At 40.1% G+C, this 25,296-nt stretch overlaps 2 protein-coding genes and 1 pseudogene across 7 annotated transcripts in view; 1 reads left to right on the plus strand and 2 right to left on the minus strand.

Annotated features, from left to right (window-relative positions):
- DNM1L (dynamin 1 like) overlaps positions 1-22,699 on the minus strand; it is a 64,080-nt gene extending 41,381 nt beyond the window's left edge. For 4 of the 6 annotated variants that reach the window (XM_069585382.1, XM_069585381.1, XM_069585380.1 and 1 more), the window contains exon 1: positions 22,209-22,699. In XM_069585382.1, the coding sequence (XP_069441483.1) occupies positions 22,209-22,472 (264 nt within the window). In that variant the 5' untranslated portion in view covers positions 22,473-22,699. Of the gene's footprint in view, positions 1-21,135; positions 21,374-21,858; positions 21,980-22,208 lie in introns of those variants that run through there. The other 2 variants (XM_069585383.1, XM_069585384.1) reach the window with 2 other exon arrangements.
- The window catches only part of FGD4 (FYVE, RhoGEF and PH domain containing 4), a 289,247-nt gene that overhangs the window by 3,109 nt on the left and 260,842 nt on the right, over positions 1-25,296 (minus strand). The window lies entirely within an intron of this gene.
- Positions 17-3,167, plus strand: LOC138435229 (ADP-ribosylation factor 1 pseudogene; annotated as a pseudogene).

Here is a 25,296-nt window from a genome sequence, read left to right on the forward strand (position 1 = left end):
AACTAAGAGTTCTCGGATGGATTGTACAGGTTCACTGTGGCTAACCTCCCAGGTTACAGTGCAGAGCGAGCAGAAAGAAATACCCATGTCCCAGTTTCCCCCTAAAAAAGGTATTTTTGCATGTACTTCAAAAGCTGCTCCCTGAGCCTCCAGCTTCCAACTGGGCTAAACGTAGATACTAAGAACCTCCTCTAGGGATACTGATAGAGCTTAGACAACCTAAACTAATAGGACCCACTAAGAATAAGGTAGGCTATTTGGACAATCACAAAGGTTCGAGAGACAACCAAAATCTAGGGCAAGGTTGAACAATAAGATTCATCTCCTACACAAGGCCACTCTTCAAGACTTGGAGAGGTTGCTGTTTATTCTAATGCACCCAAACCACCACAGAGACTCAAGGAAAACAAAGAAACAGAGGAGTATGTTCCAAACAAAAGAACAAGATAAAACTTCAGGAAAATAGCCTTAATGAGATGGAGATCAATGATATAACTGATAAAGTTCAAATTAACAGTCATAAAAATGCTAAAATAGCTAGGATGAACAAAGAGAGATTTTCAACAGAAAGAAAATACAAGAAAGTAACAGAGTTCAACAACAGACTACATGAAGCAGAAGAATCAGTAAACATGAACAAAGCACTGGAACTCATCTAATCAGCAGCAAAAAGACAATTTAAAGGACTTATAGGGCAACATTAAGTGGACCAACACTCACATTATAGGAGATTCAGAAGAAAAACAGAGAAAAGGGCAAAAAACTTAAAAAAATAATGGCTGATAATCACTGCCCTAAACTGGGGAAGATAAGAGACATTCAGATCCAGGAAGTTCAGAGAGTCTATATAAGATGAACTGAAAGAGACCCAAACTATTTATGATTAAAATGTCAAAAGTTAAAGACAAGGAGAGAATTTTAAAAAATAGCAGTACAAAACAACTTATTATGTACAAGGAAAATCTCCCACAAAATCAGTAGATTTTTTAATAGAAACACTGCAGGTCAGAAGGGAGGAGTGGCACAACATATTCAAAGTGCTGAAAGAAAATAACTGCCAACCAAGCAATCTCTACCCAGCAAAGCTGTCTTTCATTATGGAAGAAGAGGTAAGAGTTTCCAGACAAGGAAAAGTTGAAGGAGTTCATCACCACTAGACTGGCCTTAAATGTTAAAGGGATTCCTGCAAGTTGAAACAAAAGGGAGTGAATTAGCAAAAGGGAAACGAAGTATGAATTTCACTGATAAAAATTAATATATAGTAAAATTCAGAATAATCTAATGTAAAGATGGTAGGTCAATCATTTGTAAATCTAGTGTAAAAGGCCAAAGTAATAAAAATAATTAGCAAGGGAGGGGAGTAAAAGCTTTGTATAAGAGTTTTAGAATAGAATACACTATACTGATGTTATCAATTTAAAATAGACTATATTATCAATTTAAAACAGACTTATAAACAAGTTTTAAATAAGCTTCTTGGTAACCACAAATCAAAAACTTATAGTAGAAATGTAAAAGATAAAGAAAAGGAATCTAAACATACCACTATAGAAAAATCATCAAATCACATAGGGTGAGAATACGAAAAGGAAAAAAAAAAGGAATTATAAAAGTCAGAAAACAACATGTCAATAAGCACATATCTATCAAAAATTACTTTAAATGAAAAAAAATTACTTAAAATGTTAAATGGGTTAAATTCTCCAAATAAAAGATAAAGTGCCTAAAAGCATTAAATAAAAAGGACCCATTTATACACAGCCTATAAGAGACTCACTTCAGATGTAAGATAATACACACACTGAAAGTGAAAGGATGGAAAGAGATATTCACATTCAAATGGAAACCAAAGAAAGCTGGGGTGGCCATACTTATATCAGACAAAATAGGCTTTAACACATGATTCACTGGGGGATTTTTGTAGAAACTAAAGTCCGTGGCCCATGATTTGTTATCTAAGAGAATATTGAAACATCTCCATTTGAGTAAATATCACCAACTTTTATTGTACTTCATGTACTTATTTGAAGCCTTGTACATGCCCCACTAAAGCATTTTAGTATTTCATTAGAGTGTGATAGGCAGTATAGCAGGCACCTCTGTGCAGGGGAACTGAACGCCCAGTATAAATACACCATGGTTCACTGCATCTTGCCCTGGAAGAGCAGACTCTACACTTTCTGGTGGCATTTTTCCCCCAGTCCTGTAGGTATTATTTCCTCTAGAATATATTATTTTACCTGGTAGTTGACAAGGTGGATCTTTGCAGGAAGCTCTTTTAGAAATGCCACAACAGGCTTCCCTGGCGGCACAGTGGATAACAATCCGTCTGCCAATGCAGGGGACACGATTCTATCCCTCGTCTGGGAAAATCCCACATGCTGAGACCAGCTAAGCCCCTGCACCACAACTACTCAGCCCGTGCTCTAGAGCCCATGAGCCACAACTACTAAGCCTGTGTGCCACACCTACTGATGCCCATGCACTGGAGCCTGTGTTGAGCAACAAGAAAAGGCAGCACAAAGAGAAGCCCGTGTGAGTGAAACCAACACCTCTGAGCAGCAGCTGCCCTGTGGTCAAGGAGGGTTTCTCTGGCCAGTGTCGCTCCCACCAGTCTACAGCACAGGGAATATTTTTGCAAACCTATTCAAGGGCCTTTTTGGCAAAAAAGAAATGTGCATTCTCATGGTGGGCCTAGATGCTGCTAGAAAGACCACCATCCTGTACAAACTAAAGCTGGGTGAAATGGTGACCACCATTCCCACTAAAGGCTTCAATGTGGAGACCATGGAATACAAGAACATCAGCTTCACTGTGTGGGACACGGGGGGCCAGGACAAGACCTGGCCTCTGTGGTACCACTACTTCTAAATCAGACAAGGTCTCACCTTTGCGGTTGACAGCAGTGACACAGAGCATGTGAATGAGGTCCACAAGGAGCTCATGAGGATGCTAGCAGAAGACGAGCTTAGGGACACTGTTCTGCTCATGTTTGCTAACAAATAGGACCTTCCCAGTGCCATGAATGCAGCCAGGATCACAGACACGCTAGGTCTACACACTCTACACCACAGGAATTGGTACATTCAGGCCACCTGTGCCTCCAGTGGGGATGGGTCTATGAGGGACTGGACTGGCTGTCCAATCAGCTTCAGAACCAGAAATGAGCTGTACTCTTCTCTCCTCCCCTCTCACTTCCTCCTTCTACCCTCGTTTTACTCTCATGTGGCAAATGTGCCCCTATGATGTGGGTGCCAGAAGCTGTCTCCAGGGTTGGTAACGGTGTGCTTCACCATGCTGTAAATGTGCAGATGCAGCCTGCAACTGGGTTTTTATTTAATGTAAATAGTTCTTGTTTCCAATGAGGCAGTTTCTGGTACTCCTGTTCAATACTGTGTGGTAGTCACTTAAGTCCTGTCTGACTCTTTGCAACCCCATGGACTGTATAGCCCACCAGGCTCCTCTGTCCATGGAATTCTCCAGGCAAGAATACTGGAGTGGGTTGCCACTTCCTTTTTCAGGGATCCTCCTGACCCAGGGATCAAACCCAGGTCTCCTGCATTGAAGACAGATTCTCTACCATCTGAACTACAGGGAAGTTCCCCTATGCAATACTACTCAGCTTTTTTTTTTTTTTTTTTTTTGGGTAAAAGGAAAATCAACCCACTGTTTAATACAGAGAAGGGATTTTAAGCACACAGGTCATCCAAGAGTTGCTGTGTCAGACAAGTCTGATGTGCCTCCTCTGGGCTTTAGATCTGTGTTAAGATGCATTTTGGTGGTTGATTTTTAACCCAAAGTCAGTGCATTTTTTTTTTAATAGTTACAAATACAAGACAAGGAGAACACTTGAACACACAGAAGGGAGAAATATGCCTAGTGTAGGTTCTGCAGTAATGGCCTGAATCCAGTCTACTGACAGTCTCCTTCCCACTGGGAACGTGGAACAGGGCAGAACCAGCCATGATTCATTCTGCATAGTCACAATAGGGTCCCTGTGATTTGCTCTGTCTTGGGTTATCCCACACCCCACAGCTTTTGTGCTTGCATTTGGGCTTACATGGCCACCCAGGAAATGGGGTGAAGGCTGTAGCCACCACTCTCAGAATCCCTGGAAGAACCCCAGTCTTTTCTTGGGTCAGCATGGGCACTTTGGTTGGAACACCCTAGCTGGAGCAGGAGTCCTTGAAGTCCCCTTGCTTGCCTGATCTAGAGGCTCCTGTCTATATATGCTTTCACTCCTTCAGCCTAAGAGTCAGATCTGCCATCAAAAATGATAACCTCTACTTTCTTCCTTTATATTTTCATAAAACACTGAAGAAGCTGGAGCTATTAAACTTTATCTTGGGGAAAAACCCAGAACTGGCTTATTTGGTGTCATCGAACTTCTTACTGCTTTCAATACACAATTAATAATCAAAACAAAAAACTTAAAAAAAAAAAAAAGGGCAGGGACTTCCCTGATGGTTCTGTGGCTAAGACTCTGAGCTCCCAGTACAGGGGGCCCAGGTTCAATCCCTGGTCAGGGAACTAGATACCACATGCCACAACAGAGCATTCACATAGTGCAATTCAAGATCCCGGGTGCCACAGCTAAAATCCGGAGCTGTCAAATAAATAAAATATATATATTTAAAAAAAAAAAAGCAGCAGAGCCCAGGCACCCCAACAACGAGCAGTCCCTGCTCACCACAACTAGAGAAAGCCCACAAGAGCAAAAAGATCTGGTACAACCAAAAATAAATAAATAAATAACAAATTAAAGAAAATAAAATTACATTTTAAAAAAATGCCACAAGAAGGACCAAGTGTAAGACTACCACTACATTCAACAGAATGGTCAGTTACCCACTCTCTAGCTATTACTCACAAAAATTGCTTGCAAGTCATTTCACCCTATAGCATTGCTGCTAAGTCGCTTCAGTCGTGTCTGACTCTGTGCGACCCCATAGACGGCAGCCCACCAGGCTCCCCCATCCCTGGGATTCTCCAGACAAGAATACTGGAGTGGGTTGCCATTTCCTTCTCCAATGCATGAAAGTGAAAAGTCAAAGTGAAGTCGCTCAGTCGTATCCAACTCCTCGCGACCCCATGGACTGCGGCCCACCAGGCTCCTGCATCCATGGGATTTTCCAGGCAAGAGTACTGGAGTGGGGTGCCATTGCCTTCTATAGCATTAAGTCTACAATAAATTTTAAACACATTGAATAAACTGCAATTACTCCAATAAAAACCCACTTGTTATACCATTTTCAAGTTTTCTGGAGGATATTGAAGTTTACCAGATATTGATCAGAACAATCAACTTCTTTCATATATGTATTATACTCTAACCTCGATGCTGGGAGGGATTGAGGGCAAGAGGAGAAAGGGACAACAGAGGATGAGATAGCTGGATGGCATCACCAACTCGATGGACATGAGTTTGAGTAAACTCTGGGAGTTGGTGATGGACAGGGAGGCCTGGCATGCTGCAATTCATGGGGTCACAAAGAGTCGGACACGACTGAGCAACTGAACTGAACTGAACTGAACTTACAGTGGGCTTAGTTATCTGATAGCCAGTTCTTTTCCTGTAGATGTTATGGAGGTGTCATGAATAGTCATCACCATGTGGACTAGCCTTCTGTCTTTCTATATAAGAATCACTTCTCCCTTCCATAAGAATGTCTTTCCTCCCCTCTGTAGATTTTTAGATCTCTTCTTTAATTTGCTTGGTAGATTCTCTCTTGTAAGTCCCGTAAACTCTGTCTTTATTTTTCAACAATATTCCAGATGTGGACACACTACTGTAATAATTGTCTTGGTAAATACAGTGCCATGAACCAAGATAACACTGTAGAGCCAGTGATATTGTTTCCTGCAGATTCTTTCTTTCACCTGTGTAAATCTCAAGGTTACATATATATCCAGGTTTACTTCTGCTAATCATCCTGACCAAAATTCCGTATTTTGTAAGTTTTCTGGGATTACAGGCTTTTGAATCTGAGTTGTCCTCTCGACTTTATCATTGCCTCATTAAGTGGTAGCTCTTGTTCCGATATATAGATCTAATAAAATTTTGGAAGAAAATAATCCAAAAAAGGTTTAACTTTTGAAATTCTGTCTGCAGGAAGTGGAGTTTCTGAGTTATTCTTAAAGTGAAGAATGTCATTATTTGTTCAAACCTTCTCATCAAAATCTTTGGAAAGATAGGTGCCTCAAGTAAGGCATCAGCAGATCAATATTCTTTGCAGTGTGACTTATTTGTCCCATCAAAATTATTAATTCAAGTAACTTCTTTGTGTTACTATTGGTACATCAGTCCATTTTATATGATTTTTCAATCTATTGGTGATACAAGTTTGTTTGAGAAACCACCAACTTGAAAGTCATTACCAAAAATTAATTCTGTTATTACACTAACACTTTGCAGGTTATCACATTCCATAGCTACACCTAACACACCTATAAAGTCTAATTTTTGTGAAATGTTGTCTTCGATCCACTCTTCTGTAGAAGCAAAGGAGCATTCCCCAGCACCATGAGTTTCATTTTCACTTTCTGTATCAGAATCAATCACTGAGGTTTTCTGTTTTTTGTTGTTGTTGGTGGTGGTGGTGGTGGTCTAATATTCACACTGGTGATGCCATCCAACTATCTCATCCTATGTCACCCTCTTCTGCCTTCAATCTTTCCCAGTATCAGAGTATTTTCCAATGAGTCAGCATTACCAATTCAATGGACACTAACTTGGGCCAATTCCAGGAGATGGTAAGGGACAGGAAAGTATGGTGTGCTGCAGTCCAGGGGGCTGCACAGAGTCAGACACGACTTGGCAAGTGAACAACACCAATAACAAATATTCACATCATCTGAATCAGAACTATATTCTGAAGAACTATCATCTTCTGAGACACTAGTATATATGTCACTCAGACTATCAGGGAGTACCTGCACAAAATTCACTGAAAAATTCTTCACTCAAAATTTCATGACACATCATTTAAGAAAATTTTATGGTAATAAACCTGCACGTATAATATACACAAGGTTGCGACAAAAACTTAATGGAGCAAAATGTGAATGATAATAATCATACATTGCATAATGAAGCCGTAATCAATTTTAAACTCCAACAGCTTCCCAAGGTGATATTAATTATATCACTCTCTAAAAAACATGATACATCTCTGCTCAATAATGTTCAGGAAACAAAAGACATATTAACACATCTCCAGTCAATAATGTGCTAAGACAAAGACTACATTAAGAAAAAAAAAGGAATTATGTTATGATAAAGGGGTCAATCCAAAAGAGGATATAACATTTGCAAATATTTGTGCTTGCAATATAACAGCACAAAATACATAAAGTAAGTATCAACAGGCATACAAGGAGAAAGACAGCAATACAGCAAGAGTAGAGCATACTAATTAAAATCAAATATCAATCAACACTGGTTTGAAATGACATGTTAGACCATATGGACCATACACATATAGAAAACAACAGAATACACATTCTTCTCAAGCACATAAGGAATATTCTTCAGGATAGGCCACAGGACAAGTCTTAAAAACAAATTTAAGAAAACTGAAATTATATAAAGAGTCTTTCCCAGTGATCATGGTATAAAACTAGAAATCAACTGTAAGAAGAAAATTGGAAAATTCACAAATTGTGGAGATTAAACAATATGCTACTGAACAACTGTACTGGGCTTCCCTTATGGCTCAGCCGGGAAAGAAGTCACCTGCAATGCGGGAGACCTGGGTTGGGAAGATTCCTGGAGAAGGGAAAGGCTACCCACTCCAATGTTCTGGCCTGGAGAATTCCATGGACATAGTCCATGGAGTCGCAAAGAGTTGGACATAACTGAGCTACTTTTACTTCACTTCACTACTGAACAGCTAATGGATGAAAAAAGTCAAGAGAAATCAAAGAATATTTTGAGACAAATGAAAATAGAAATATGCATACCACACCTCTTAGAATGCAGCAAAAGCAGTTTTTAGAGGGTAGTTCACAGCAATAAATGTCTATTATTTAGAAATAATAAGGATCTCTAATAAAAAAAATCTCATTTTACACCTCAAGGAACTATTGAAAAAACAAAGCCCGAAGTTAGTATTAAAGGGAAGGATTTATCAAAGATCAAATCAGATAATGAAATAGGGACTAACAATAAAAAAAAAAAGAAAAAGAAAAACTTACAGCTAGCTCTTTAAAATGATAAACAAAATGGACACACATTTAGCTAGCCTCACCAAGGAAAACACAGAGAGGACTCAAATAAATGAGAAATGAAAGAGAGGTCACAATGAATATTACAGAGATATAAAAGATCATGAGAGACTAGTATAAACAATTATACATCAAAAAGTTGAACATTCCAGAAGAAACAGACAAATTCCTATCAAAAAAAATCTAACAAGATTGAGTCATAAAGAAAAAGAAAACCTAAACATATCAATTACTAGTAAGGAGACTGAATCAACAATTAAAACTACTCAACAAAAGTCTAGGTGCTGAGAGCTTCACCAGTGAATCCAAACAATCAAGAATTAACACTCCTCCTTCTCAAACTACAGCCAGATATCCTGGAATGTGAAGTCAAGTGGGCCTTAGGAAGCATCACTACAAACAAAGCTAGTGGAGGAGATGGAATCCCAGTTGAGCTATTTCAAACCTTAAAAGATGATGCTGTGAAAGTGCTGCACTCAATATGTTAGCTAATTTGGAAAACTCAGCAGTGGACACAGGACTGGAAAAGGTCAGTTTTCATTCCAGTCCCAAAGAAAGGCAATGCCAAAGAATGCTCAAACTACCGCACAATTGCACTCATCTCACACGCTAGTAAGGTAATGCTCAAAATTCTCCATGCCAGGCTTCAGCAATATATGAACCATGAACTCCCAGATATTCAAGCTGGTATTAGAAAAGGCAGAGGAACCAGAGATCAAATTGCCAACATCTGCTGATCATCAAAAAAGCAAAAGAGTTCCAGAAATACATCTACTTCTGCTTTATTGACTAAGCCAAAGCTGTATTTGACTGTGTGGATCACAATAAACTGGATAATTCTAAAAGAGATGGGAATACCAGACCACCTGACCTGCTTCTTGAGAAACCTGAATGCAGGTCAGGAAGCAACAGTTAGAACTGGACATGGAACAACAGACTGGTTCCAAATAGGAAAAGGAGTATGTCAAGGCTGTATATTGTCACCCTGATTATTTAACTTATATGCAGAGTGCATCATGAGAAACGTTGGGCTGGAAGAAGCACAAGCTGGAATCAAGATTGCTAGGAGAAACATCAATAACCTCAGATATGCAGATGACACCATCCTTATGGCAGAGAGTGAAGAAGAACTAAAGAGCCTCTTGAATATTGTTGGAAGGAAAGTTATGACCAACCTAGAGAGCATATTAAAAAGCAGAGACATTACTTTGTCAACAAAGGTCTGTCTAGTCAAGGCTATGGTTTTTCCAGTGGTCATGTATGGATGTGAGAGTTGGACTGTGAAGAAAGCTGAGCGCCAAAGAATTGATACTTTTGAACTGTGGTGTTGGAGAAGACTCTTGAGAGTCCCTTGGACTGCAAGCAGATCCAACCAGTCCATCCTGAAGGAGATCAGTCCTGGGTGTTCATTGGAAGGACTGATGCAGAAGCTGAAACTCCAATACTTTGGCCACCTGATGTGAAGAGCTGACTCATTCGAAAAATCCTGATGCTGGGAAAGATTGAAGGCAGGAGGAGAAGGGGACGACAGAGGATGAGATGGTTGGATGGCATCACTGACTCAATCGACACGAGTTTGAGTGAACCCTGGGAGTTGGTGATGGACAGGGAGGCCTGGCGTGCTGCAGTTCATGGGGCTGCAAAGAGTTGGACACGACTGAGGGACTGAACTGAATTTCCCAAACTCTTCCAAGAAAGAAGAGGCAGGAATAATTCAAAATTCATTTTACAAGGCCAGCATTACCTGATACCAAAACCCAGGCAGGACCACCATAAGAGAAGAAAACTGCAGGCCTATCTCCCACAAAAACATAGATGCAAAAATCCTCAACAAAATTATAGCAAATTGAATTCTGTAATTCATTAAAAGGATCATATACCATGATCAAATGGGATTTATTCCAGGGATGCAAGGATGGCTCTGTTACACAACGCATTAACAAAATGAAGGATAAAAATCAGATGACTATCTCAATACATGCAAGAAATACATTTGACCAAATTCAGTATCCATTCATGATAAAAAAAAAAAAAACCCTCAACATAGTGAATAAAAGAGGGAGCATACCTCAACTTAATAAAGGTCATATATGATAAACTCACAACTAACACACTCAATGGTAAAATGCTAAAAGCTTTCCCTCTAAGATTAGAAACAAGACAAGGGTGCCTACTACTGACACTTCTACTCCACAAAGTATTGGAAGTTCCAGCCAGACCATTAGGTAAGAAAAAGGCATCTAAGTCAGAAAGTAAAGTAAAACTGTTACTATTTGCCATGATATTATATGTAGAAAACCCTAAAGACTCCACAAAGAATTGTTAGAACTAATCAATGAATTCAGTAAAGTTGTAGGATACAAAGTCAATATGCAAAGTAGGTTTTGTTTCTGTACCATAATGAACTATCAGAAAGAGAAATTAAGAAAACAATCCCATTACAATTGCTTCAAAAGAATAAAATACCTAAGAATAAACTTAATCAAGAAGTTTATTTAAAAGACCTATACATTAAAACCTATAGAACACTGATGAAATAATTGAAGATACAAATAGAGATATTCTATGCTCATGGATTAAAAGAATCAAGATTGCTAAAATATCCATACTACCCAAAGTAATCTACAAATTAAATACAATCCCTATCAAAATTCCAATAACATTTTTCAATGAAACAGTAAATAATTCTAAAGTTTATAAAAAGGATAGCCAAAGCAATTGTGACAAAGAACAAAACTAGAGGAGAGGTATCATAACATGCTTCCTGATTTCCAACTATGTTTAAAAGTTGTAATAATCTGGGAGTTCCCAGGCAGCCTAGTGATTAGGATTCTGAGCTTTCACTACCATGGCCCTGGTTCAATCCCCCTGGTCAAGGAGCAACTGAGATCCCTCAGGTCACAATATGATGATACCATAAGAGATACCACCTCACACCCGTTAGAATGGCTATTACCAAAAAGGGAAGGAATAAATGTTGTGCAGGATATGGAGGAAAGGAAACCCTCATATGCTGTTGGTGGGAATGTAAACTGGTGCAGCCACAGTTTTAAAAACAGACACACAGATCAATGGAACAGAGAGCTCAGAAATAAACCTATGCATATATGAACAATTAATTTACAACAAAGACAACAAGAATATATAATAGGGAAAGGATAGTCTCTTCAATAAATGGTATTGGGAAACACGACAGCCACATGCAAAAGCATGAAACTGGACTACTATCTTATACTAAACAAACAAACAAAAATCAGCTGAAAAATGGGTTAAAGACTTGAATACAAGCCCTGAAAATGTTAAACTCCTAGAAGAAAAAAACACAGGCTGTAAGCTCCTTGACATGGGTATGGGTGGATTTTTTTGGATCTGACACCAAATCAAAGCCAACAAAAATAAACAAAGAGGAGTACAAAAAAACTAAAAAGCTTCTGCACTGCAAAGGAAACCATCAATAAAGTGAAAAAGGAACCTATGGAATGGGAAAATATATTTTCAAACCACTTATCCAATAAGAGGCTAACATACAAAATATACAAAGAACTCAGACAACTCAATAACAAACAACAAAAGACAACACACTCACACACACACACACACACACACACACACAAATAACCTGATTTAAAAATGAACTTTGGGGGATTCCCTGGCAGTCAAATGATTAAGACTCCAGGCTTACACTGCCAAGGGCCAGGTCCCATTCCTGGTGGGGGAACTAAGATCCCACAAGCCACATGACATGAACAAAAAGAAATAAATAAAAATGAACTTAGAAGCCACGTAGACATTTTTCCAAAGAAGACATACAAATGGACAAATAAGGACATAAAAAAAGGCTCAACATCAGTAATCAGTGTGTTGTTGTGTGTGCTTAGTAGTGTCTGACTCTCTACGACCTCGTGGGCAGGAACACTGGCTGCTGCTGCTGCTGCTAAGTCGCTTCAGTCGTGTCCGACTCTGTGCGACCCCATAGACGGAAGCCCACCAGGCTCCCCCATCCCTGGGATTCTCCAGGCAAGAACTCTGGAGTGGGTTGCCATTTCCTTCTCCAATGCATGAAAGTGAAAAGTCAAAGTGAAGTCGCTCAGTCATGTCTGACTCCTAACGACCCCATGGACTGCAGCCCACCAGGCTGCTAGGCCCACGCGATTTTCCAGGCAAGAGTACTGCAGTGGGGTGCCATCGCCTTCTCCGTAAATTGGTGCAGCCACTATTTTAAATAACAGTACAGAAATTCCTCTAGAAATTAAAAATAGAGCTATGATCCAGCAATTCTACTTCTGGGTATTTATCTAAAGGAAACAAAAACACTGAACTGAGAAGATATATGCATCACCATGTTCACTGCAGCATTATTTCAAATAGCCAAGAAATGGAAATAGCCTAAATGCCCACAAGTGTATGAACAGATAAAATAAATGTGTGTATGTATACACACGTACACACACACACAGAGAAATATCATTTAGCCATTAAAAAAAAGAAGGAAATCCTGCTATTTGCAACAACATGAATGAACTTTGCTAAGTAAAATAAGTCAGAGAAAAGGCAAATAGCACATGATCTCATTTGTATGTGGAATCTAAAACAAAAACAAACAAGTCATAGAAAACAGACCAGTGGTTGCCAGAGGTGGGGGCTGGCTGAAATGGGTAAATGTGATCAAAAGGTACAAACTTCCAGTTAAAAATAAGTCACAGGGATGTTAAGTACAACACAGTGGTTATAGGTAATAATATACTATAGTGTATATTTACAAAGTGTGAAAGTTACTAAGTGAAAGAAAATGTTAGCCGCTCTGTTGTGTTGACTCTTTGCGATCCCCTGGACTGTAGCTCGCCAGGCTTCTCTGACCATGGGATTCTCCGACCATGGGATTCTCCAGGCAAGAATACTGGAGTGGGTTGCCATTCCCTTCTCCAGGGAATGGAGGAAATCTTAATAGTTCTCATCATAAGAAAGAATTATAACTGTGTGGTGACAGATGTTAACTACACTTATGGGAGTGATTGTTTCCCAATGTATACACATGTCAGATCATTATGTTACACAACTGAAATATAATGTTTACATGTCAATCATATCACAATTTTTAAAAATTTATGTGTCAACATACATACACCAAATAAAACATGTCTGTGCACTCCCAATTTTTACCTCAGTATTCTAAATGCCATCAGTTTCTTCAACAATTGGTTAGATCAGGGCTTGTTTCCCCCTGGTGATATAAACACTCCCATGTCTGCACTCTTTCCTCCACAAAGGTAAGCAGCGACAGGAGCTTCAAAGTGGCAAAAGTCACAGCCAGCTTGCTGGGAAAATAGGGCTCACTTGGCACTGCAGTGTCTTCTGCTCTTTACATCTCTGATACTCCCAAAACTGACTTAACATCCTGTATACTTATTGTGTATATGGTCTCAGTGTAATTTTTTAGTTTCTTCCAAACTGCACTGTATTGAGATTTATAATGTCTTGGATTTATATTTTGAGATGGACCCTTAACGTTTTGTCATAGCTTTAGCTCTTTCTGATAACTATCATCAACTGGGAACAGGAAGTTGTATTCTTTTCATGCAACTGAAAATAGGATTTTATAAATATTCATTCATGCCACATTAACCAAAGCTGATTCAGCTTTTAACTTCTAAGTTTTTAACTTTTCATTGCATAAAGCAGACCGCTCAATTGCTTATTTTGATAATAATATAACAGATTAAAATGTACATTTACTAAGTCTTTAACTTTTTATTTTGAAGTAATTTTAGTTTTATAGAAGGTTTCCTTAATATTTTTCATGTTTATTTTTAAAGAGTTCTTTTTTAAATTTTTTATTTTGGGCTGCACTTGGTCTTGGTTGCTGCATGCAAGCCGTCTCTAGCTGCAGCCAGCAGAGGCTACTCTCCAGCTGCAGTGTGCAGGCTTCTTATCGCAGTGGCTTCTCTTGTTGCAGACCATAGACTCCAAGGCACAGGCTTTAGTAGTTGCAGCTTGCAGGCTCAGTTGGGGTACATGGGCTTATTAGCTGCCCCAAGGCATATGGAATCTTCCCAGCCCAGGGATCAAACTAATGTTCTTTGATTGGCAGGCGGATTGTTAAGCACTGGACCACCAGGGAAGTCCTATCTCATTTATTTTAAATAAAATATTTCTGAGTATCCTTAGAAATATTAACTTTTGGGGTATTTAAATAAATAACATGTTTTTACCACAAAGTTCAAACACTCCACCTACTGACAAAATGTGCATCCCCAGTGTACTTCAGACAGTAAAGAATTCACCTACAACGTAGAAGACCCAGGTTCAATCCCTAGGTCAGGAAGATCCCCTGGAGAAGGAAATGACTACCACTTCAGTATTCTCGTCTGGAGAATTCCATGAGAATTCCATGGACAGAAGAGCCTGGCGGGCTACAGTCCATGACGTCGCAAAGAGTCAGACACAACTGAGTGACTAAGCTCGCAGCACACACACACACTGGCAAAATATAAATCTACAATTTAAACCATGTCAATTATCCCAGGTCCAAACTTGCTACAAAGCTAAAGACCTTAAGGAGCAGTTTTTTTCCTGGTTATAAAATACAGACCCAGTGCTGTCTGGAACATAAATGGTAAGAGTGAAATATACATATCTGAAAAGCAAAAGTAATATTCAGAAAAATCCCTACTTTTTTCATAAAAGCAGGAAAACTTGGGGAATGTGGCATGAATCTACATATTAAAGAACTCAGTGAAACTCCACCATGTAGGATAAACAAAGAGATCCACATGGGGACAAATTATAGTCAAACCGGTGAAAGACAAATATTGAAAGCACCAAGAGAGAAGCAGAGAATCAACTCAAATACAGGGGATCCTCAATAAGATTATTAATAATAATACAATAAATTTATCACTAGATATCTTGGATGCCAGAGGTAATAGTATGACATTTAAAGATGTGAGACAAAAAAAATCTATCAACCAAGAATTCTAGATCTAATTTAATACTTCGAGGGCAATACTCCCCAAAGCAATGCAGATTCAACACAACCCCTATCAAAATCGAAACAATATTGTCTGCAGAAATGGAAATACCAGTTCTAAAACTTCTATGGAATGAATGGCAAGGGACTCCTCACTGCAAAACAATCTTGAAAAAAAAAAAGAACAAAGTTGGGAGGCTCATACTTTTTGTTTTCAAAATATACTACAAAGTTACAGTAATCAAAACTGTGTGTGATACTGACTTAAGAGACCTAAAGACCAACAGAAAATAATTGAGAGTCCAGAAATAAGCCTATACATCTATAGTCAATTGATTTTCAGCAATAGTGCCAAGCCCTAATGCGGGAAAGGATAGTCTCCAACAAATAGTCCTGGATCAACTGGACAGGCACATGGAAAGGAATGAAGGTGAACCCATACTTCATACAAAACACAAAAATTTACTCAAAATGGATCAAAACCTAAATGTAAGACTGAAACTATAAAACACTGAAAAGAAAATAAAAACAGTAATAAAATATAAATTTTCATTACTCTGGACTTGGCAATGTGTTATATATGACACCAAAATCACACACAACAAAAGAAAAAAACAGATAAGTTAGACTTTATCAAAACTGAAAACTTTTGTGCATCAAAAGAATGATCATGAAAGTAAAAAGATAACCTTCAGAATGGGAGAAAATATGTGCAAATTATATACTGATAATGATCTTCTATCCAAAATACATAAAGAATTCTGGCAACTCAACAATAAGAAGACAAATAATCCCAATAAGGACCTAAAAAGATATAGATTTCATTAGTCACTAGGGAAATACAAATTGAAACCACAATGAGATACCACTTCACATTCTTATCAGAATAGCTTTATTAAAAAAACACAACAACAAGTTTTGACAAGGATGTAAACAAATTGGGACCCTGGTTGTTTGCTACCATAAATAATCTGGGGCTTCCCTGGTGGCTCAGATGGTTAAGACTCCGCCTGCAACGCAGGAGACCCAGGTTCAATCCCTGGATTGGGAACATCGACTAGAGAAGGGAATGGCAACCCACTGCAGTATTCTTGCCTGGAGAATTCCATGGACAGAGGAGCCTGGTGGGCTAAGAGTCAGACACGACGAGTGACTAACACACACACAGAGACAGTGTAGAAACAGTTTGGTGGCTCCTCAGAAAATTAAAATATAGAATTACCATACAACCTCATTTTATTTGTAGATATATACCAAAAAGAACTAAAAACAGGCATTCAAATATTTGTACACAAATATTCACAGCAGCACCATTCACAACAACCAAAAGATAGAAACATTCCAAATATCCACCAACAGACGAATAATAACAAATATGGTAAATACACACAATAGAAGATTAGTCATCAATTAAAAGGAAGCACTGGTACATGCTACAATGTGAATGAATCATGTTATACTAAGTGAAAAAAGCCAAACTTAAATGGCCACATATTGTATGATTCTCTTTCTATAAAACTTCCAGAAAAGGTAACTCTATTAATAGGAAAAAAAAAAATGGTGGTTGCCAGGGACTCAGTGGAAATTACAAAATGACTGCTTAATGGATATGGAGTTTTCTTTTGGGGTGATGAAAATATTTTGGACACAGACAGAGGCGGTGGATGCACAACATTATGAATGTACTAAATGCCACTGAATTGTACACTTTAAAACAGCTGATTTTTATGTTATATACATTTCACCTCAATTATTTAAAAAACTTTTTTTTTTAAGTAATCAGCAGAGATCTGATCTTTTAAGGTCTACACAGAGAACCTAGGGCAAAAGAAAAGGAAAGGGAAAAACATGAGTTTACTTAATATTGAAGGAATGAAACTAAGATCAATATTTGGCACCAAATTACTAAACTTAGTGAAGCTATCACCTCTACAGTTCAGTTCAGTTCAGTCGCTCAGTCATGTCCGACACTTTGTGACCCCATGAACCGCAGCACGCCAGGCCTCCCTGTCCATCACCAACTACTGGAGTTCACCCAAACCCATGTCCATTGAGTCAGTGATGCCATCCAACCACCTCATCCTCTGTCGTCCCCTTCTCCTCCTGCCTTCAATCTTTCCCAGCATCAGGGTCTTTTCTAATGGGTCAGCTCTTCGCATCAGGCGGCCAAAGTATTGGAGTTTCAGCTTCTGCATCAGTCCTTCCAATGAATACCCAGGACTGATCTCCTTCAGAATGGACTGGTTGGATCTCCTTGCAGTCCAAGGAACTCTCAAGAGTCTTCTCCAAAACCACATTTCAAAAGCATCAATTCTTCGGCGCTCAAGCTTTCTTTACAGTCCAACTCTTACATCCATACATGACCACTGGAAAAACCATAGCCTTGACTAGACGGACCTTTGTTGACAAAGTAATGTCTCTGCTTTTTAATATGCTCTCTAGGTTGGTCATAACTTTCCTTCCAAGGAGTAAGTGTCTTTTAATTTCATGGCTGCAATCACTATCTGCAGTGATTCTGGAGAATCCCATGGACAGAGGAGCTTGGTGGGCTACAGTCCACAGGTCGCAGAGTTGGACATGACTGAGTGAGCAAGAATACTGGAGTGGGTTGCCATTTCCTTCTCCAGGGGATCTTCCTGACCCAGGGATCAAACCCAGGTTTCCCACATTGCAGGCAGACGCTTTAACCTCTGCACCACCAGGGAAGCCCATATATAGCTTACTCTTGAGCAATATGTGTTTGAACTGTATAGGTCCACTTATATTCAGATTGTTTTCAGTAAATATTTCAGTACTGCCTACTTGAATCTTTTTTTCCAGTAAATACTGCAGTACTATATAATGTGTGGATAGTTGAATCTGTGGATGTGGAACTGTAGCTATAGAGGGCCAACTGTATAGTTATATGCAGATTTTTTTTTTTACTGTACAGTTAGTGCCTCTAACCTCTTGTGCTGTTCTGGGGTTACTTGTATGTAGGAGTAGAATTACTGGTTCATTTGGTAACTCTTGGGCTTCCCTCGTAGCTCAGCTAGTAAAGAATCCGCCTGCAATGTGGGAGACCTGCGTTTGAACCTGGATTGGGAAGATCCCTGGAGAAGGGAACGGCTACCCACTCCAGTATTCTGGCTTGGAGAATTCTATGGACTGTATAGTCTATGGAATCACAAAGAGTCGGACACAACTGAGTGACTTTTACTTTGGTAACTCTTGTTTAACTTTTTAAGGAACTGCCATAGTTCCTTAGGAACTGTTTTCCACAGCAGTGTGCCATTTTACAAACCTTTCTCTGGTATATCAGGGTTTCAGGTTCTGTACACCTTTACGAACTCTTGCTGTTGTCTTTTTTAGAAATCGCTAAATCATTTATACATCCAAGAGAACTGAAAACATATTTTCACACAAAAACTTCTAAACAAAAGTTCATGGCAGCATGATTCAATGCAGACAAAAAGTGGAAATAACCCAAATATCAATCAACTAATGAATGGATAAACAAACTGTGGCATGTCTAGACAACAGAATATTATTCAGCCATAAAAAGTAATGAAGTATTAACATCAATAGATGCTACAACATGGATGAACATAAAAACCATTATGTGGAGCAAAAGAAGCCAGGCACAATAGGCCACATATTGTATGATTACATTTATTTAAGAAATGTCCAGAAGAGGCAAATCCAGAGAGACAGAAATTTGGTTGCCAGGCCATGGGGGAGGGCAAAATGAGGAGTGATTGCTAATGGACATGGAGTTTCTTTCTGGGGTTATGTAAATGTTCTGGAACTAGATAGTGGTGATGGCTGCATAACCTAGTGAATACACCAAAAACCACTAACTGAGTGGTTGGAATGTATGTTACATGAATTACACCTTAATTTTTTAAATGTTAAACAGTTGGTTTGCAGATTGGTCATTTAAAACCCAAGATTCCTTTTTCTTCAGTATTTGTCTGAACTGCTGAAAGTAGAGTGCTGAAATTACTGAAATAACAGGCAAAGTGAAAAGCACTATACTAGCAGCACTAATGTCACCTCTATTGGGATTCCTCTACTAGGTTGTGGTTTACATGGTTTATGTGGACTACATACCTGGAGGGCTCCCCCTTCCGATTCTCAACTTAAACAGTGATTAAATTTCCCAAGTGGAGTCACAAATGTCACTGAAACCTTATCTCCTCCTCTACCTGCAAAGTACACCAAGGTTTAAAAGTATCAACCTTCTCTCTTCCCATTTTCTGTTCTTTCCACATGGAGGTTCTCAGCAAAAGAAAAAGGAAAGCAATTCATTTAGCTAAATCATAAAACCTGTGAATGATCAAATAAAACATCTCTCTCCTCAACCTCTCCAACTCTCTCGGCCTCATATAAATATTATTTGAAATTTAAGAAATAAAATATTCAGGGGTCAGCAAAGGTTGCCTGGAAGTTGATACTTTGGAGCAAGAATGCCACCAAAATCAAAAGGCTACTGAAGAGTGCCATGCCCTTAGACTAAGCTTCCCGGCTTTTTCCAGTTTTAAAATCAAAGACTCACTATTACACTTTTCAAATCAGGTTCTATGAACCATCTACATCAGAATCATCTATGTTGCCTGGACCACCCCAGACTTGTAAAATTAAAATCTCTGGGGATGGGGTCCAGGAAATTTACTTTCAAAGTAATTCTTATACATTCAAATTTGAGAAAAAATTCCCCAAAATGAGATCTGTAGCCATTTAAAGTATAGGTAAAGTATAAGACAGAGACATTACTGCCACTGAGAAGTTTACCACTCGAACTAACTACAGAGCATTTACTACATCTGTAACTCACTCACTGTGCACTACTCCATTAAATGTGAGGTGCTGTATATATGCTATACAGCATTAAATGGCTTAGATGACAAACTAATGGTGTACTTATATTCAAATCAAGAAAAGTTTTTTTCCAACATATTGAGGAAAATATGAGAAAAAAAATACATTGCTTCTATTCTTATGTGTTTCTTCTGCACGTGATTAATAAAGGATTGAATTTCAATTAAGGGCATGAATGGAGATAACCCCCATTAAATCAAGTCTAAAAACTGAATGGTTTTTTAGACTTCTGCGTTAATCCTAAACATTAACATGCAAATATGGCATACACCTATATAGCATGTAACTATCACTATTAGGATGGTTTTTGCTGACATATGTTAATACTGACTTTCACAATGCTGAGTTCTTTACTTTTCTACCCTGTTCCCTCCCTAATTTTGCCAACAGATTTACCCACTGAAATAAACTCTATTTCATGTAAGGAAAATCTTTCTTGATTTTAAACTATTTATGCTAACACAGTATAGCTCTGATTCTTTTACTGCTTCATACTTAAAAAGCATTGGGACCCTATTAAAAGTATATGGAAAGTTTCTGATCTACAGCTAGGAAACACAAATTACTATCAAAGAAGATTTAATTTCTTCTCCTCTATTTTTATTTACAAAAACAGACTGGTTTTGATGATAAAAGCCCAAGTGTTTAAAAAATATTATCCAGTAACTCATTCAAAGTATTTGTCTTTGAAGCATCTACTACATACACAGAGACTGTACTAAGAGCTAGGAATAGGAACACAGCAGTAAACAAAATAAACTCAAAAAAAATTCTCATAATTTACTATGTTAATGAACCAGAGTATCTAGTCATTACAAACATTAAGTTATAAGTACCATAATATGTGAAGGCAGAATTGAGCACATATTGGTATAGGATCTATACTAATCCTATAATCAACCAAGGAAATGTGTTTCTGAAATAATTTCTAAAAGCCCCTCTCCCCACCCTAGACAGGGTGTCTATGGTTTCCAGGGTTACTAGTGTCTGGAAATACCCTATTCTGAGTTCCCTCTCAAAATATTTATACCCTATACTCTATATTCTGAGAAGGCAATGGCAGCCCACTCCAGTACTCTTGCCTCGAGAATCCCATGGACGCAGGAGCCTGGTGGGCTTCCGTCTGTGGGGTCGCAGAGAGTCGGACACGACTGAGCGACTTCACTTTGACTTTTCACTTTCATGCATTGGAGAAGGAAATGGCAACCCACTCCAGTATTCTTGCCTGGAGAATCCCAGGGACAGAGGTGCCTGGTGGGCTTCCGTCTGTGGGGTCGCAGAGAGTCGGACACGACTGAAGCGACTTAGCAGCAGCAGAACCTGATGGAAAATGAGGAAACCGTCCCCTTTCCAACAGAAAACATTATTTTTAAAAGCCTGTGGTTGATTCTCTTCAACCAAGAAAAGCAGCAGGCAGAGAAAATGAAATGTATACTTCTCTGTCATACTAAGTTATTTCAACATTTCCACATGTAAAAATGTATTATCTACAAGAGATGCCAACATGAAAAGATCAGAGAACCTTGATGCCCAATTTAGATAGAAGTCAAAAACCACAGCCTACGCAGAAAAATTGACCATCTCTTCCTTATATCCACAAACTCCAAGTACAAGTTGGTCTGGGTTTTTTTGTTTGTTTTTAACTGCTTCGGTGTTTTCGAAACGGGAATCACATGGCAGGAAAACACTCAGGTGCACCCAAGTAGGGGCCCTCCTGGGCCCCGACACCGAAGTTCCAATACTGATTCCGCAGCCCCTGAGCAAGGCAAGGAGGGAAACAAACACCCCGCCACCCTGAAACCAACCTAGAAGGGGCTACCCGGCCTGCGTGCCCCATGCGTCCCCCAGGTGCCCTTGGAAGCAGCGGCCCGCGGGGGAAGCCGCGCCCGGTCCCCGCGGACTCCAGTTCCGCTCGCCCGTCCCTCCCCCACCCCGCCCCCGGCACCCGCCGGACCGCCGCGCCGGCTCCGCCCCTCGCCTCCCCGCCAGGCCCCGGACAACCAGCCCGGGTGCAACGCAGCCCCAGGCGCCCAGGCGCGGCAGCGCCCTCCTCCCACAGGCCGCGAAGGCCGGTCGGGGAGCAAGCGCTGCCGCAGCCTCTTCCAGGCCTGCGCCCCAGGCTCCGGCCTGGACGGAAGCCGCCCTCCTCTCTCACCTGCGTTCCCACCACCACGATCTGAGGCAGCTGGATGATGTCGGCGCCCACCGTGTTGAAGACGTCCTGGAGTTTGTTAATAACAGGAATTAGCGCCTCCATAACTCGTAACACACAAGACCCCAGCCGGGCCGGCCGCGGCAATGAATGGGGCCGGGGCCCAGAGTCCGCCTCCTTCCTCTTCTCCCCCGCCCTCTCCTCGGGAGCCGGCACCCATTGGACCCCGCCCGGCCGCCCGCTACCTGCCCCCTCCCGACGGGCCATGCGCCAAGACGGAGGCGCAGGAAAACAGACGCTGCCGGGAGTTGTAGTTCTGGCGAGGCGGACCGCCGGGGCCTACAGCTTCCGGAAGGCTGAGCAGCGCAGACGGGTCGCCAACTTGGGGGGAAGGTTGCTTGGGATTGGGCTGCTGTCAAAAGAATAGGGAGCGAGGCCCAGAGAGTCAGAAGGAAGAGATACATTTTCACTTGTCCGCGAGGCAAAATAAGTGTGAAAATTTCGGATAGGAATATGTGTTAAATATAGCGGAGTCTGTTAATTATCCAGGACGTCATTTCCTGAAAAGGACACTGTCAAGTAGGGCTGGTTGGAAAGGCTTAAAGAATCGTAGCCTCAGACACCCCAGCCACATACAAATGGTATGCAGGCTGATACTAGAAGACGCGAGGTGCTATTCTGCAACAAAAAATGCAAAATCAGCTCAGGTTAGAACACGAGGGTTCTCTCGAATGTTAAAATGTATTCAGAAAGAATATGAAAGTGCCAGATTTTCAAGAGAAGGGCTAGGGCTGGGCCCTTATTCTCTATATTCTGTATAAATATGTATTCACTGTGACCTGATTTCCGGCAAAGTGGAGAGCTGATAACTGCCTTACTAGATGTTTGCTAAGTGTGCCTACGGTTTTATTCCTAAATGTTTTTCTTTTTTAGACGGAGAGTATCTCTCCTCTACTGTGAACCTCCAAAGGTTTCCTCTCTCAAAATAAAAAAAGGTGACATCTGAGCGAAGAGTCAAAGTAGGGGAGGAAAAAGGCCCCTCCCCTACTTGACTTTTTTCCATGGTGTATCTCCATGTAACATGGTACATACTGAACTTGTTGACTATCTCTCTCTTCTAGATTACCAGCTTGTAGAGGCCAGGGATTTTTGATCTTTTAATTCACTGATGCATCCCTAACCCCTGGAAAGGGACAAACAAGATAGTCCCAAACTCATTATCCTCTTAGTTTGCAATCTAACAGAGGATGACACCGTAATAGACAAATGGGTAAAGTGCTATGACTGGGTTTATTATGGGTCCTTAGGAGTGAAAGTTCAAGCAAGACTTCCTACAAATTACTAGATATAATCTCCTTGAGAGTAAGGACCACCCCCTTGAGAGTAAGGACCACTGCACAACTTTACTGAGTACCATTCACCCGCACAGCCATACATATCATGTGCTAAGTCGTTTCAGTTGTGTACAGCCCTGCGACTCCATGGACTGTAGCTCACCAGCCTTCTCTGTCCATAGGATATTTCAAGCAAGAACACTGTAGTGGGTTGCCATGCCCTCCTCCAGGGGACCTTCCTGACCCAGGGATCGAACCCACATTTCTCATGCCTCCTGCAATGGCTTCACTGCTACTTCCTTCCTAGTAGCACCACCTGGGAAGCCCCCCATACACGTTGGCTGTGGGGAATATGCTTGATTTGTTCAGCAAGACACATGAGAGATACTCAATAAATACTTCTGAACAAATGAATTAAATTTCAACTAAGCTAAGACCTGAAGGTCCACTAGTGGTGTTTTGGCATCAAGTTTAATGAACATTTCCTTCTAATTCTTTTTTTTTTTTAAATTTCAGAGTCAAAATGAGACAAACAACTTGAGAATTCCAAAAACAGAAGGCAGACCAAAGATAGTATTTATTTTCTACCAAAGATAGTATTATATAACAGTCAGATGTTACCCACTTTGTTTCTCAGCACTCTGTTGATGGAGCTGTTGGTCTCTTCTTTATCTCTGAGCAGTCTATATTTTGTCTGAGATGAAAAGACAAACAAAAGGAGAAGGTAGGCTCACAGTGAAGCTCCATGGGTAACTGCTTCATAGGGGCAAGGTGCCCTGGGCAACAACTATGCAACTGCTTTTCCTTTATTTGTGGCCTCAAAGGGCATAGTCTTTTTTACTTGTTAATGGCAAAATTTAAAGAGCCATATAATATAATATATTATATTATATAATATAATATGGGATAATATTATAATATATCCATGGGGTCTCAAAGAGTTGGACACGACTGAGCGACTGAACTGAACGGGGAAATTGTCTGCAGATGGTAAAGTCAGTCAGGTGGCTCAGAAGCTAACAATTGAATCTGCTAAATAGTGAAATACTGACAGACCATTAGAGGGCAGCGTGACAATACAATTAAGAAGTAAGAGTAGTAGAGTCTTATTTCTTCACCCTAGACTGTTTTCTTCCCTTTGCTCCACGCTCATATACCAGTGGAGCTTATCACCTCCTTTAATGCTCCCACCTTCAAAACATTTGTCATATTTTATTAACTATTTGAGGCTGATTTTACCTCACAACAATGCCAACACCAAAATGTTACATGTTTGGCATCCCTGTTCTTAAACACCTAGCCTATCTCTGGAAATTTCTCATTAGCCTCTTTATATCTGTATTTCAGGTTCCCAAAATGTTTGGCATTCGTAGAAACTCCTCAAACCTCCTATCTCCTCTGTTTTTCAGGATTCTTTTTCATCTTTCCTGCTACTGCTGCTGCTAAGTCGCTTCAGTCACGTCTGACTCTGTGCGACCCCATAGATGGCAGCCCACCAGGTTCCTCCATCCCTGGGATTCTCCAGGCAAGGACACTGGAGCGTGTTGCCATTTCCTTCTCCAATGCATGCATGCACGCTGTCACTTCAGTCGTGTCTGATTCTGTGTGACCCTATGTACAGCAGCCTACCAGGCTTCTCTGTCCACAAGATTCGTTAGGCAATAATACTGGAGTGTGTTGCCATTTCCTTCTCCATTCATTTTTCCTACAGCAACTCAAAGCCCACACTTTACAGTGAAGACAAATTTAGCTTTTCA

The sequence above is a fragment of the Ovis canadensis genome, chromosome 3 (assembly GCF_042477335.2).
Source record: "Ovis canadensis isolate MfBH-ARS-UI-01 breed Bighorn chromosome 3, ARS-UI_OviCan_v2, whole genome shotgun sequence".
Lineage (NCBI taxonomy): Eukaryota > Metazoa > Chordata > Mammalia > Artiodactyla > Bovidae > Ovis > Ovis canadensis.